Source organism: Balaenoptera physalus (assembly GCF_965194825.1).
Source record: "Balaenoptera physalus genome assembly, chromosome: 8".
Lineage (NCBI taxonomy): Eukaryota > Metazoa > Chordata > Mammalia > Artiodactyla > Balaenopteridae > Balaenoptera > Balaenoptera physalus.
The window spans coordinates 6,945,945-6,959,692 of NC_138887.1; the positions used below are offsets into that span (position 1 = coordinate 6,945,945).

At 47.1% G+C, this 13,748-nt stretch overlaps 2 protein-coding genes across 27 annotated transcripts in view; both read left to right on the plus strand.

The window, feature by feature from the left end:
- The window catches only part of LOC309665353 (small ribosomal subunit protein uS3m), a 182,265-nt gene that overhangs the window by 32,495 nt on the left and 136,022 nt on the right, over window positions 1-13,748 (plus strand). The window lies entirely within an intron of this gene.
- On the plus strand, window positions 1,766-8,318 carry PKD1L1 (polycystin 1 like 1, transient receptor potential channel interacting; the record flags this gene model as incomplete). Its single annotated transcript, XM_082472833.1, is given in 7 exon segments — window positions 1,766-1,875; window positions 1,984-2,104; window positions 2,294-2,461; window positions 2,912-2,995; window positions 4,685-5,281; window positions 7,361-7,516; window positions 7,520-8,318. Coding segments are annotated over 7 exon segments (1,395 nt in total), but the record flags the coding sequence as incomplete, so codon positions are not given.

Genomic DNA, 13,748 nt, shown 5'->3' on the forward strand with positions numbered 1-13,748 from the left:
TAGCATACGGTATTTGTTTTTCTCTTTCTGACTTACTTCACTCTGTATGACAGACTCTAGGTCCCTCCACCTCACTACAAATAACTCAATTTCGTTTCTTTTTATGGCTGAGTAATATTCCATTGTATATATGTGCCATATCTTCTTTATCCATTCATCTGTCGATGGACACTTAGGTTGCTTCCATGTCCTGGCTATTGTAAATAGAGCTGCAGTGAACATTGTGGTACGTGACTCTTTTTGAATTACGGTTTGACATGGTTTGACCAAGGTTGCAATCAGCATAGAGAAGTGATACCCAGCACCCAGTGAAGGGCCTGCAGAGATTAGACTCTGAAAATGTATAAATAAATGAAAGATCGAGGCCAGGAAGAGATGGGAGGTAGCCCCTCTGTAAGGAAAAGGAAACGTATTTTGGTCCCCCTGTTCACGGAGAGAGGCCTGGGTGAAGCAGCCGCACCAGGCCCATCTCTGTTTGCTGTGGGGATGTTCTGAGTTCGTCACCTCTGACTTTACTCTGCCCCTTAGCGCGAAGCCGCATGTAGGAAAGATTTTAAGAGCCAGACGAGAAGTACTCTTTTCTCTCTGAGGAAATTTAACTTTTTCCTTTCCCTTTGGCTGCAACTCAGGGTCAAATGCCTGCCCCTGATGCTGCTGTGAGTGGCTCTGGCCCATGCATGTAGCTTTATTGCGTTGTCTGAGTGAGCGAACAGTGATCAATTTTGACAGTTTGAAATGATTTCATTGCTCCCTTAAATCAGTTCCTTGTTGGCGAGTGAAACAGATACCTAACAAGTGTAATAAGTTGATGGAAAGAAAACACACTAACATTTGTTGGCTCCCTACTGTGTGCCAGTACAGCACTTGGTCTGTGCCTTTTCATCTAACGCTCACAGCCGTCCTGGGAAGCAAGGGTTTGCTGTTGTTCTGATTTTTTTGTCTGGGGAAAGGCTAAGTGCCAGGCCCAGGAGGCAGTAACACAGAGGAAGGATGGCATCTCTGCCTGGGGTCCCAGCCTCCCTCTTCTGTTCCTCTCCTGACGGATGCTCTGCACCAGCCACACGGGCTCCCACACCGTCCCTTAACCTCCCAGGCACGTACCCATCCAGGCCTTTGCCTCCCCTCCTCCTGCGCCTGGAACGCCCTTGCGCAGCCGTCCATGTGGCTGACCCCTCATTGCCCTCAGGGCTTTGCTGAAACGTCACCTTGTATTGAAGTGTTCCGTGGCCACTTAGAGAAAAATCTCCACCTGTCCCCCCCCGACTTCCTGCCTGTCTAGCTTGCTTAGTTTTCTCTCCTTAACCTTTATCACTAACACAGTATCTGTTTTGCTGATGTATTTTATTTGTTGTTGTTTCCCGTGCCCAGAAGAGTGCCCTGCACGTGGTTGTTGCACAGTGGCGTTTGTGGAGTGGATGAGTGAGCACGTGAACGAGTGCTTTCTCCACTATTCTCTCTCCTCACCTGCCGCTAGGGGGCACTCCCCACGCAGATGGCTTTGGTTTCATTCCTGCCGAGTGCAGGTGTCCCCTGCTGTCCTGAGAGCAGAACGTTCCTATGAAAACTTTGGTTAAGCTGAAATGGTGTGAAGTGAAGAAGCAGTTACCTTAGGACAAGTCTTGCTAACAGATGCACAAAATAAATAGAGATAAACCATAGACGGTTCAAAGCCATGGCAGCTTGATGCTGAGATGTGGAGCACGTTTCCCAGGAAGCAGCTCAAAGGTGCCCCTTTCCCTGCCTGGAGGGCGCACTGCACCCATAATGGCTGCTATGCACCAAGCCTGAATGCCGTTCTTGTGTTTCACCTTTTCTTGTGAAAGTAAAACTCCTCTTTGAATGTCTTGCAGTTAGCAAACACAGGTACGAAGGTACGTCTTTCTTAAAAGTGAGGTGGCATAAAGTGAACTTGTGAAAAGTGAGGGATAGCCATAACTTTACGTTAGAAAAATAATTCTTTGTTTCTATTCTCGCTCTAAGAAGTGCCAGGCACCCCTTCGGTGGCCCGAGAAGCGTGGATGGCTGGTGGGACTGGCGCCCGACCACGATGCTGGAAGGCCTGTACCAGGGAGGCCTCTCCACAGCCAGCATGCCGGGTGCTCAGGTGGGCGTCCATCTGCCCTTCACAGGGGTGGTGTCACAGTGGGGTGAAATAGCCACAGACACCTGACTCGTAACACGGCGCAGGTTCTTGAACGATCTGTAGGTTGTAAGGCCCGCGGCTGTCCCCAGAGTGTCCTGTTCTTTTCTCTGCCCCTCACACCTCTGCCCCCTCCTCTCACACCCCCTTTAGCCACACCAGCTTCTCCAGACCCCTTGTTTGCCAGGCCAGAGCTGGACGCAGGGGCATGGCTGGTCCCTAGGAGCTCGTAGGCCCATGGGGATGGAAGGCTGGGTCAGTAAGCAAAGTGCTGTGACACAGAGGCACAGGGACACCTCTGGAGTGAGAAGGAGCAAAAGCTAAGATGGGACCATCCGGAAGCCACCAGGCAAGGCTTGTCCTGCCCTTCTGAAGCAAGGTTACCAGTGAATGTGCATTTTGAGTCATAACCGTATTCTTTGCTTACTTCTTATTTTCCACCTTTAAAAAAAAATTAAATTCTTCATCCTGAATTCCTCAAACACTGTGTTGCTAATTCTGCATTTGTTGTATTCTGTGCAGTTACAGGGATGACACTGGAGAAACTTTAGAAAAATAAAAATAGATCATTCTGATTTGCTACAAGGCCTGGGGAGGTAGCTGCTGTCTTTCTTGGAATGCTGGCTAAACCTTTAGAACGTTTTCAGGACGAAAGTGAAGCTCTGACCTCTGATGTGGGACCTGAGGGGGTCCAGCGCTCACCCACGGCTGGATCACGGCGCTCCAGGTGTGCTATGTGTCCAGGCGTCTTCATTGTTCTTCTTCCTCCAGCCCAGAGCGCTTGGAGGAGAGTGCTACCGCGTGGGCAATTTGGTCATTAAACAGCCAAAAGTTCCTCCTGATAGTTTATGTGAGGTAAGATGCTCCCCTTTTCTTTTTATTTCTAAAAATAGGTTAAGTTAGAAACATCTAGGAGACATTCAGGCAGGAAACCAAAAGACCATTTTAATCATCTCTGAGAGTCTGGCTGTGGTTTGACAATGTCAACCCCCGGGGCTTGGAGAGTGTGGGCCTCCACCTTCCTTTCCTTCTCCGCCAGCCCCCTCCTGGGCCCTCTTCCTCTCCGGGCACTCTGCTGCAAGTTCACTCAGTCCCGTCTGTGGCCTTTTAGAAACCTGGCATCCTGTGCAAAACCAGAATAATTCTATCGAAAGTATCTAAAACTAGAATATCAGGTATCTTTTCCTAGTGGGAGGGTGTGAGTGAAGATGGGCGCTTACCTGCCTCATCCTGTAATGGAAATCAATCTGATGGCCAAGGCCAGACTGGAGGACTTAGGTGCAGCCTTCTACTGCTCAAGCTAGAGCCCAGGGACCACAAGGGGGCGTTGAGGGAGCAGAGCGCCCTGTGTCAGGACAGCGTATGTGCCCATGTGCAGCCAGGCTTGGAAACCCCCAGATGCAAGGCCGACTTTGAAATGTGCATCTGATTCTTCTGATTGGTGGTTTCTTCCTCATCTTCCCAGCCCATTTTCAGAGCTTGTGGAAGACTCTTTCCCTACATGTGGCCCCAAAGATGGAGGCCCTGAAACCCCCTCTGTGATAGACCCAGAGATCCAAAGAGTGGCCCCAGGTGGCCCCAGGGGCTCCCAGGAGGAGAGCTCGGCCTGGGCAGCACAAGGTCAGTGTGATTTAGAGGGTCAGCTTCGTCCACACTTGTCCACTGTAGTACGGCTGCCTGGATGCAGCAGGTCTGCACTGAGAGCAGCTTCCCAGGGCCAGAACAAGGTGGTTATTACTGTGCAATGACAGAGTCACTTCCCTGGGGCCATGCGGTTAGGCCGTGACAGAAGTAGAAGGCAAACTCAGCCCTGCAGTCTCCAAGTGCATGAGAAAGCACAAGCCAAAACTTCCTTCCAGATTGCTAGAAGGTCTGGAGGTTATAGAACCTAAAGGACACTTGTTCTGTGCTAAGCATGGTGTTTATACGGCCTCATCTGGTCCTTAAACACCTCTATGAAGTAGGGCTAACCTACTGCATCGTGCAGATGAGGAACAGAGGCTCAAGCCACCCACGTTGCAGTCACAGACTGCAGTCGGCCAGCCTGGCCTGTCCCACCAGTCGCACTGTCCCTGCCACCACCTCCCTGGTATTGTGCTAACACCGGTGGTGACAGATTGTCTGAGACTGACAGGGAGCTCTGTGGCAGTTACAGTAATGCCTGCCTCTGAGTAGTACTAATAACAACAACAACAACAACAAAGAAATGATTTAATTGTTAGTAAGTACGGATTGGTAAACGGTAGCTTCTTTCCAATGATGGAGTCCATTGCCAAAAAAGAAAAATGAATATTCTAGAATCCTTGTGGTTAAAGATGGGGTATTTCTCCCCGAGTTGTACCTATGGGAAATGGAAGCCCCCCTCTCTGAAAGATTCCCTCTGCCTGGGGGTCTCGGGCAAGGAGAGAGGGACAATGAACTGTTGAAGGGGTCGGAAGACGCAGAAGGGCCATCTGTCCAGCTCTGTGAGCCCAGGAGTTGCATCCGGCGTCTGGGTGTGGAGCCTGGGACGGGGTGCTGCTAGGGTCCCTATGACTTGCACCACTTGGCAGGCCTGCTGCACGTGCAGCCCTAACCGGCCCCAGGGCCAGTGGTTGGATTGACCGCAGCACCAAGGCTGTGTCCATGCACCTTACCCTCTACAACCCTCCAACCCAGCTCTTCTCAAGCGTGTCCCTGAGCGCTGAGATGCTCCCCACTGGGGATCTCACCGTCTCCTCCCTGCTGGAGTCAGTCACCATCCTCTGCAGTGACTCAGCCCCACTGTACCACCTCCTGCTTCCAGAGGCGAGTTCACTGGGCACTTGGCCCACTCATGGAACACAGGAGCTTGGGTTCACCCAGGGCTGGGCACCCTCCTCCATCCAGGCCTCGTGCCTTATCCGCAGCTGGATCTTCACTCAGGCTGCCATAATGAAATACCGTACTCTGGGGGACTTAAACTGCGAACACTTCCACAGTTCTGGAGGCTGGAAGCCTGAGATGCAGGTGATGGCGTGGTCGGGTGCTGGTGAGCGCTCCCTTCCCGGCTTGCAGACAGCCGCCTTACTGTGTCCTCACGTGGTGGCGAGGGGGATCTCTGGTGTGTCTGGTATCTCTTCCTCTTTGTATAAGAACCCTAATTCCATCGTTGGGACCTCACCCTTATGAACTCATTTAACCTTAGTTACTTCCTGAGAGGGCCCATCTCCAAAAACAGCCACACTGAGGGTTAGGGCTTCAACATATGAGCTGGGTGGGGGGCGGGGTGGTGAAGGCGCATACGCCTTTAACGCAGTGGGTCTTGGTAAGATGGAATGTATTCCTGTAGTTTCCTTGAGCGATGGAAAGTACCAGAAATCATTCTGAACTTTTCCTCAGGAACTTTGCTGCCTTTGGCCTATATTTCACTTTTGTGCTATGAAGATCTCAGACCAGCTGACACTCCAGGTCAAGCATGCTTTGCCTCGGGAGTGAAGCGAGGAAATGCTGTGAGGTTTTAGACTCTAGAGACAGTTGAATGACACAGTCCATGTTGGGGTTGTGACTGGAGCCTCAGGGCTGTGCCTGTGTGTGAGCACAAAGGGAAGGGAAGGGCGGGAGAACGGGCTGCTCCCAGGTGCTGCACTCCCCTCGGGTACCACAAACTGTCCTCAAGATAAGTAATATTCTAGCGCAAAATAAAAAATCAAAATTCATGCCAAAAAATTCGTGATGGACAAAACATCACAATTTTAAACAAAGACAGGGTCAGTGCTACTGGTTTTTCCTTCTGTCCCAGACTCCAGCGTGGCTTGGCACACAGCGGTGCTCTCCAGTACCTCACATTCACCACCCACAATGAACTTTTCTCTGATGGCATATGCAGCTTCTGATAGTGGGCCCACGGGGCACAGTGCACATGACTCCAAAAGAAGACGGAAAAGAATGTGTAAGGCTCCTCCTGGTGGGCTTCCCTGGTGGCACAGTGGTTAAGAATCCGCCTGCCAATGCAGGGGACGCGGGTTCGAGCCCTGGTCCGGGAGGATCCCACATGCCGCAGAGCAACTAAGCCCGTGTGCCACAACTATTGAGCCCACGTGCCACAACTACTGAGCCCACGTGCCTAGAGCCCGTGCTCTGCAACAAGAGAAGCCACCGCAATGAGAAGCCCACGCACCGCAATGAAGAGTAGCCCCCACTCACCGCAGCTAGAGAAAGCCTGCGCGCAGCAACAAAGACCCAGCTCAGCCAAAAACAAATAAATTAATTAATTTAAAAAACCCACACATCTGTAATTTAAAAAAAAAAGGCCCCTCAAAAGTTCATGACCTACTATGAGTTTGGGCGCGTGACCATCCGAGAGCCACAGAGCACTTTGTGATGGGCTGGGGGCGTGGAGGCAGGAAGGTGGGGTGTGAGATTAGTGCTCACTGTGTGGCTGTGGTTCACAGCGTGCTTTCCACACACGCTGCCTCACGTCAGTCTTCTGTGAAGCAGTGATTGCCATTCTTCTTCCAGTCACAGGGCCGTAGTGCCTGATACGCAGTTGGCACTCACTGCATGCTCACTCTTTCTTTGCTTTGAAATGAATGTTAGTATGTGCCAGCACTACTGCCCAGAGGGAGGGAAGGAGGAATCCCCCAAAAGAGGACCTTTTTAGCTTAAAAGTGTCAACTCAGAGGGTCCACAGGAGCTGAGCATCCTCTTCTTCCTCTTGTGCTTCTGCATGAGTGAAGGCATGAGTAAGTGAAGGCATGGACGAATGAAGGCATGGACGAATGGGTAGCTCGTCAATGGCGAGATAACCATAAACAGACTTGAAGGAAATTCCTTATACAGGAGCTTTTAAAGGGTTTTTACTTGTCCAAGGAAACTGATAATATATATTTCATAATTCGTAGATTTCACAAATACATGAAAACATTCTTTTGAGCATCTTGAGGAAGCACTGGGAGGGGCTGGCATGGAGGTTAGGAGACCTGATAGGCGGGAGAGTGATATTCACACTCCCGGGTTTCGAGGAGTGCAGGGCGCACGTCGAACTCATTTGAGTCCATCACGCTGGGCACCGGGTGGGGTTTCCGTGCTGGATGCATTCAAACAGCCCCAAGGGCCTGTGGAGTTTAGACCTTAAGGAACAATTTACCAGTATTTTTGTTTATCTGGTTTGTTTGTGTTGCCTCCCTCAGCTGGTCTTCCTGGTGCTCAGCCTGACTCACCTCTGTTTCCAATTCTGTGGCATGATCGGGATTTTGCTCTCCAGGTCGTGCAGGTATCACAGCGAGCCCTTCCTTCCTCGGGAGCCCATCTGGTAGCCCTCTCTCTTCAGCCTCGCAGCTCGCTATAGTTGGGGTGGGCCTCACCTGCTATGTGGCCTCCGGCCACCTCGTTACTCTTGCTGAGGAGGTGACTGACTGATTCCACAAAGGGTTATGTCAAGGGTTTATGGACCTCAGTCACAGGGTGTCATGGAATCAGATATGGCAGGTGTTCAAGGCAACCAAACAGGGGCCACGCACTGTGATGCTGTCCAAGGGAAGACCTTGGCTCCGCCTGCGCTACAGCCTTCCCTTCTGACTCCACTTCTGTGGGTGCCTGCCCTGAGGGTTGTTAAAGTGACCCCCATAGAAACAGCCACAGGGACTTGAGCTGGGACGTAAGCTAGAGCTGCCTCCCAGGTGCGGGAAGAGTGAGGTGTCCTCACAACGAAAACGAGTGGCTTTCTACTGCTGGAGTAGGGCACACAGACCGAGAGCAATACGTGTGAGTGTGTGGGTGGGGAAGTGCGAAGGCTCTGGAGTCAGCTGACCCGGCCCCTCCTAGTCCACGTGCCTTTGGGGAGGTCCCTTGACCTTCTCCGAGCCTTCATAAGGCGGGACCATGATACACCAGGTTCTGTTCGGGTCTGAGCGTGTGCGTGTGTATGTATACACAGACACACACACAAGTCCTTGGCACGTGGTGCACGTTCCGTAAATGATCGTTGTAATAATGACAGTAATCGAGAAGTCTTCATGGCATCCCTCAGGTCAGGTAGAGGCAGGTAAGGGGCCCTTTTCACTGTGCACGCAGGGAACTCTGCTGACGAGCTGTCCAGTGAGGTAGCCACTAGCCACAGGAGGCTCTTGACACTGGAAGTGTGGTTAGTCCAAGTGAAGATGTGTCAAAGTGTAAGATACTCACTGGATGCCGGACACTTAGTATGAAGGTTAAGAGTGTAAAATATCTCATTCATAACTTTTACACTTGAACATATGTTGAAGTGACAGTGTTTTAGATATAATAAAGAACATATATTATAAAATAAATTTCACCTGTTTATCTTTACTTTTTAAAACGTGGCAACTGGAAAACTTTCTCTTCCACCTGTAGCATGAATGGTATTTCTCTTGGTTAGTCTGGCTAGAGCCTGTCCCGCCGTTTTCCCCAGGCTGAGCCATGCTGTTCACTCTGCGGGGAGCCAGGGTGTGCCAGCAGAGACAGCTTGTCTGGGTTCAGTTGTCAGAGGCCATTGTTGACCTTGCACTAATTAATGAGGAAACAAAACACACAGAAAACCTTGATCCTTTGCCATGTAAATTTTAAAACATCCAGCTTTCATTAAAAAAAATTTTTTTAACATCTTTTTTGGAGTATAATTGCTTTACAGTGGTGTGTTACTTTCTGCTGTATAACAAAGTGAATCAGCTATACGTATACATATGTCCCCATATCTCCGCCCTCTTGCGTCTCCCTCCCACCCTCCCTATCCCACCCCTCTAGGTGGATACAAAGCACCAAGCTGATCTCCCTGTGCTATGTGGCTGCTTCCCACTAGCTATCTATTTTGCATTTGGTAGTGTATATATGTCCATGCCCCTCTCTCACTTCGTCCCAGCTTACCCTTCCCCCTCCTCGTGTCCTCAAGTCCATTCTCTACATGTGCATCTTTATTCCTGTCCTGCCCCTAGGTTCATCAGAACCTTTTTTTTTTTTAGATTCCATATATATGTGTTAACATATAGTATTTGTTTTTCTCTTTCTGACTTACTTCACTCTGTATGACAGACTCTAGGTCCATCCACCTCACTACAAATAACTCAGTTTTGTTTCTTTTTATGGCTGAGTAATATTCCATTGTATATATGTGCCACATCTTCTTTATCCATTCATCTGCCGATGGACACCTTGGTGAGAATAGATGAGATTGTACGCCCAAAAGTGCTTTCCCAATGAACTCACGTGTAGAAAGGTGAGAGGCCTTCATAGAAGCCCCTGGTGGGATGGACACGGGTGCTGGGAGTGGATGTGGAGGTGGGAGGCTGGGTGGGGACCCCGCCTGTTATTTCTCCAGCAAGGCAGGTTCTGTTGGATCATCTCATTTATCTGAGCCACAGACTCCATGGGTATAATTTAATTAGGAGTGCTTCTGGTTTTTATGAGGATTAAGTTAAAAAAAGGTGCATGGAAAGAGTTGTTAACCTGTAACCTATTCTGTGCATACAAAGGGACAGGAGGGAATCAACAGGCACTGGGTATTTTCCACGTCCCCCTCAGTGAATTAAGAGAATGAAAGGACAGCCACAGAATGGGAAAAATATTCGCAAATCACATATCCAATAAAGGGAATGTGCCAAAAATATAAAAATTGCTATAATTCTTTATTTATATGCATGTCTTCCTCTTTGGACTGTGAATCATATCCTGTTATGTTTGTTTCACCACTGCCTGAATACAGTAGGATCTGTTGGTGGCTCGCAGACCTGGAGCCACACAGATCCACACTGGGGCTAGATGCACAGTGAAAAAGGAAGGTGAATTCAGCGCTCCGGTGAAAAGTGCGTTCTAGTGGTGGATTCCCAGAGATCCAGAGAGATGGCCTGCATCTCAGAGCAGTCATGGTCACGTGGCTGAGTGGCAGTGACAGTGCTCCTTGGCAAAGATGAGAAGCGGAGGAGCCTCCGACTCAGGCTCATCCGCAGCCCCTGCCCGGCCCTAATGAACAGTCGCTGGGGCAGGGCTCCCCTCACGCAAAGAGGAAGTCCGTTATGTAGACGTGAGCAGTCACAGTCAGCACCAGTCACTATTGGATCTGTGCAAACATACCACAGGGAAAAGCAGTAATTAAAAATGACCCAAAGAGAAGGAGATGAAGATCAGACCTTTGAAAACGGTTGCCACAGGCAGGTCAAACTGTAACTAAGATGTTCTCCACACACAAATGAACTCATGAAAAAGTGAGCTCTTTGAAATAAGACTGCAAAGCCTGGATGAGAGAGCTAAAAAATGAAATAAAAAGACAGAGAATAAATTAACAGTGGTGAGGAAAGAAATGGAGAAGAAAAGGAAAAGAAAAAAAAGGGATGAAAAGATACCAGAAATACAGATGAAGCGAGAGAGAGGGAGAGAGAGAGAGATTCACAGAAAAGAGAGTGAAGAATATACATGACAGGCTTGAGACTAATCAGCAAAATTAGATTTTTTGAAAGTGTTAAAATTGATTTTCGGGAAAATGTTACACATGGAAGTCAGACAAAGAAGAATATGCATAAGACAAAGAAAAAGAAAGGATATGTATAGTTAGTATCTCCCTCTACCCCCCAAAAAAAGCCCATCAAATTTAAACAGAAAAAAATATTTAAAGGTATAATTTAAGAAAACATTCCTGAAATAGAGATATAAATCTATATGTTTTAAAAGGCATTGTATCCAAGGGAAGAAATGGATTCAAATCTATTAAAAACAGAACAAATCCATGTTGTACTGGGCCCAGTAGCCTTCGATGACTTCCCAGGAGCTGTGGTCGCACGGGATGGGGAAGGACAGGCTCAGCACATGGTTGCAGGGCTTGTGATTCTCAGGATGCCACGCACCCTCACTCTCCTGGATCCTGAGGTCCTCCACCAGCTTGTCCTCCGTGATGCTGGCCCTGCGGTGGAAGAAGCCCTCCACCATCTTGAAGAAGTTGGGGTCATCTTCATGGTCAGCCACCACCTCACTGTAGTGTCTCCAGGAAGGTAGTGGGCTGCCCGCAGACCCGGCTGCCGAGCCCAGGGCAGCGGGCCAGGCGCTGGACAGCAGCAGCGCTTCACCCAGGCAGTGTAACTATTCTCTGGACTGAATCCTGAATTTGTCTTGTTGGTCAAAGGATTAAGTTCTGCAGGAACTAAGGACCCACCCAGGTGGAGGATGGAATGATGTTGACACTCCTTCTTTGATCAACTAAAGCTTGGACTCTGTTGACATTTGCCCCAATTCTATGCTGATTCTCCTCTGCTCAAGCCCCTTCATGAATATGCATGTACCTTAGCTTAAAACTTCACCACTTTTGGGCTTCCCTGGTGGCGCAGTGGTTGAGAATCTGCCTGCCAATGCAGGGGACACGGGTTCGAGCCCTGGTCTGGGAGGATCCCACATGCCACGGAGCAGCTAGGCCCGTGAGCCACAACTACTGAGCCTGCGCGTCTGGAGCCTGTGCTCCACAACAAGAGAGGCCGTGATAGTGAGAGGCCTGCGCACCATGATGAAGAGTGGCCCTCGCTTGCCACAACTAGAGAAAGCCCTTGCACAGAAACAAAGACCCAACACAGCCAAAAATAAATAAATAAATAAATTTATTAAAAAACAAACAAAAAAAACTTCACCACTTTTGCTGTTGGAGAGACACTGCTTTGGGAAAGATCCCTGGTGTTCTCCTTACTTGCTGCAAGTAATAATAAATCCTTCCTTCTCCCAGAAAAAAAGACAAACAAAAAACAAAGAAACAAACAAAAATCCTAATAAAGTTACTGGACTTAAAAATAAAGTTACTGGTATCTACTGACATCCAGATAACCTTCCCTTCCCCCAAAACTCAAGTTACTTCCAAGTGATTAAAATTTATTTAAATTATTTAGAAGTGTTTTTATTAATTATTATTTAAATCATTAAAAACTGTTTAAATGTGCAATCAGTAGAAAATTGGGCAAATCATAGGAGAAACATAATTTTTGTAGAATGGGAAATCTAATGACCAAATGTGTAAAAGGAATTAAAAGAAAAAAATATACATAAAGAAAAAAGATAGGGTACCACTTAGTACTTTGTAAGATAATGAAAAATAATTTTTTAATTTACAAGAAGGGTGACTATTATGCATTTATCTTCATACTATAAGGTTAATATTATTATTCCTCGATTATAGGATTAAAACAAAAGACAATGTGTATGCTGATAAATGGTGTTTAGAGGAAAATCTATGGTTATGTTATGGAGTAACAACTAATGAAAGTAAACTAGGTATGTACTCAACTAAAATAGGCAGGAAAAATATACAGATGCACATGAACACACACTCAACCTGAGCAAAGCAGAGGGAAGGCTGTGTAAAACTGAAAGCATATTTTTGTGTGTGGTGTTCAAGAGGGTTGTAATTTCATTTCTTTACATGTAGCTGTCCAGTTTTCCCAGCACCATTTATTGAAGATACTGTCTTTCCTCCATTGTATAGTCTTGCCTCCTTTGTCATAGATTAATTGACCATAGGTGCGTGGGTTCATCTCTGGCCTTTCTATCCTGTTCCATTGATCTATATGTCTGTTTTTTGTGCCAATACCATACCAGTTTTGATGACTGTAGCTTTGTAGTATAGTCTGAAGTCAGGGAGCCTGATTCCTCCAGTTCCGTTTTTCTTTCTCAAGATTGCTTTGGTTATTCAGAGTCTTTTGTGTCTCACACAAATTTTAAGCTTTTTTTGTTCTAGTTCTGTGAAAAATGCCATTGGTAATTTGATAGGAATTGCATTGAATTTGTAGATTGCCTTGGGTAGTATACTCATGTTGACAACATTGATTCTGCCTATCCAAGAACATGGTATATCCTTTCATCTGTTTGTGTTGTCTTTGATTTCTTTCATCAGCATCTTATAGTTTTCAGAGTACAGGTCTTTTGCCTCCTTAGATAGGATTATTCCTAGGTATTTTATTCTTTGTGATGTGATAGTAAATGGGATTATTTCCTTAATTTCTCTTTTTGATATTTCATTGTCAGTGTATAGGAATGCAACAGATTTTTGTGTATTAATTTTGTATCCTGCCGTGTTACTGAATTCATTGATGAGCTCTAGTAGTTTTCTGCTAGCATTTTTAGGATTTTCTGTGTGTGGTATCATGTCATCTGCAAACAGTGACGGTTTTACTTCTTCTTTTCCAATTTGGATTCCTTTTATTTCTTTTTTCTTCTCTGATTTCCATGGCTACGACTTCCAAAACTGTGTTGAATAAAAGTGGTGAGAGTGGACATCCTTGTCTTTTTCCTGATCTTAGAGGAAATTCTTTCAGCTTTTCACCATTGGGTATGATGTTAGCTGGAGGTTTGTCAAATATGGCCTTTATTATGTTGAGGTAGATTCCCTTTATGCCCACTTTCTGGAGAGTTTTTATCATAAATGTGTGTTGAATTTTGTCAAAAGCTTTTTCTGCATCTATTGAGATGATCATATGGTTTTTATTCTTCAATTTGTTGATGTGGTGTATCACACTGATTGATTTGCGGATGTTGAAAAATCCTTGCATCCTGGGATAAATCCCACTTGATCACAGTGTATGATCCTTTTAATGTGTTGTTGGATTCGAATTGCTAGTATTTTGTTGAGGATTTTTGCGTCTGTGTTCATCATATTGGCCTGTAA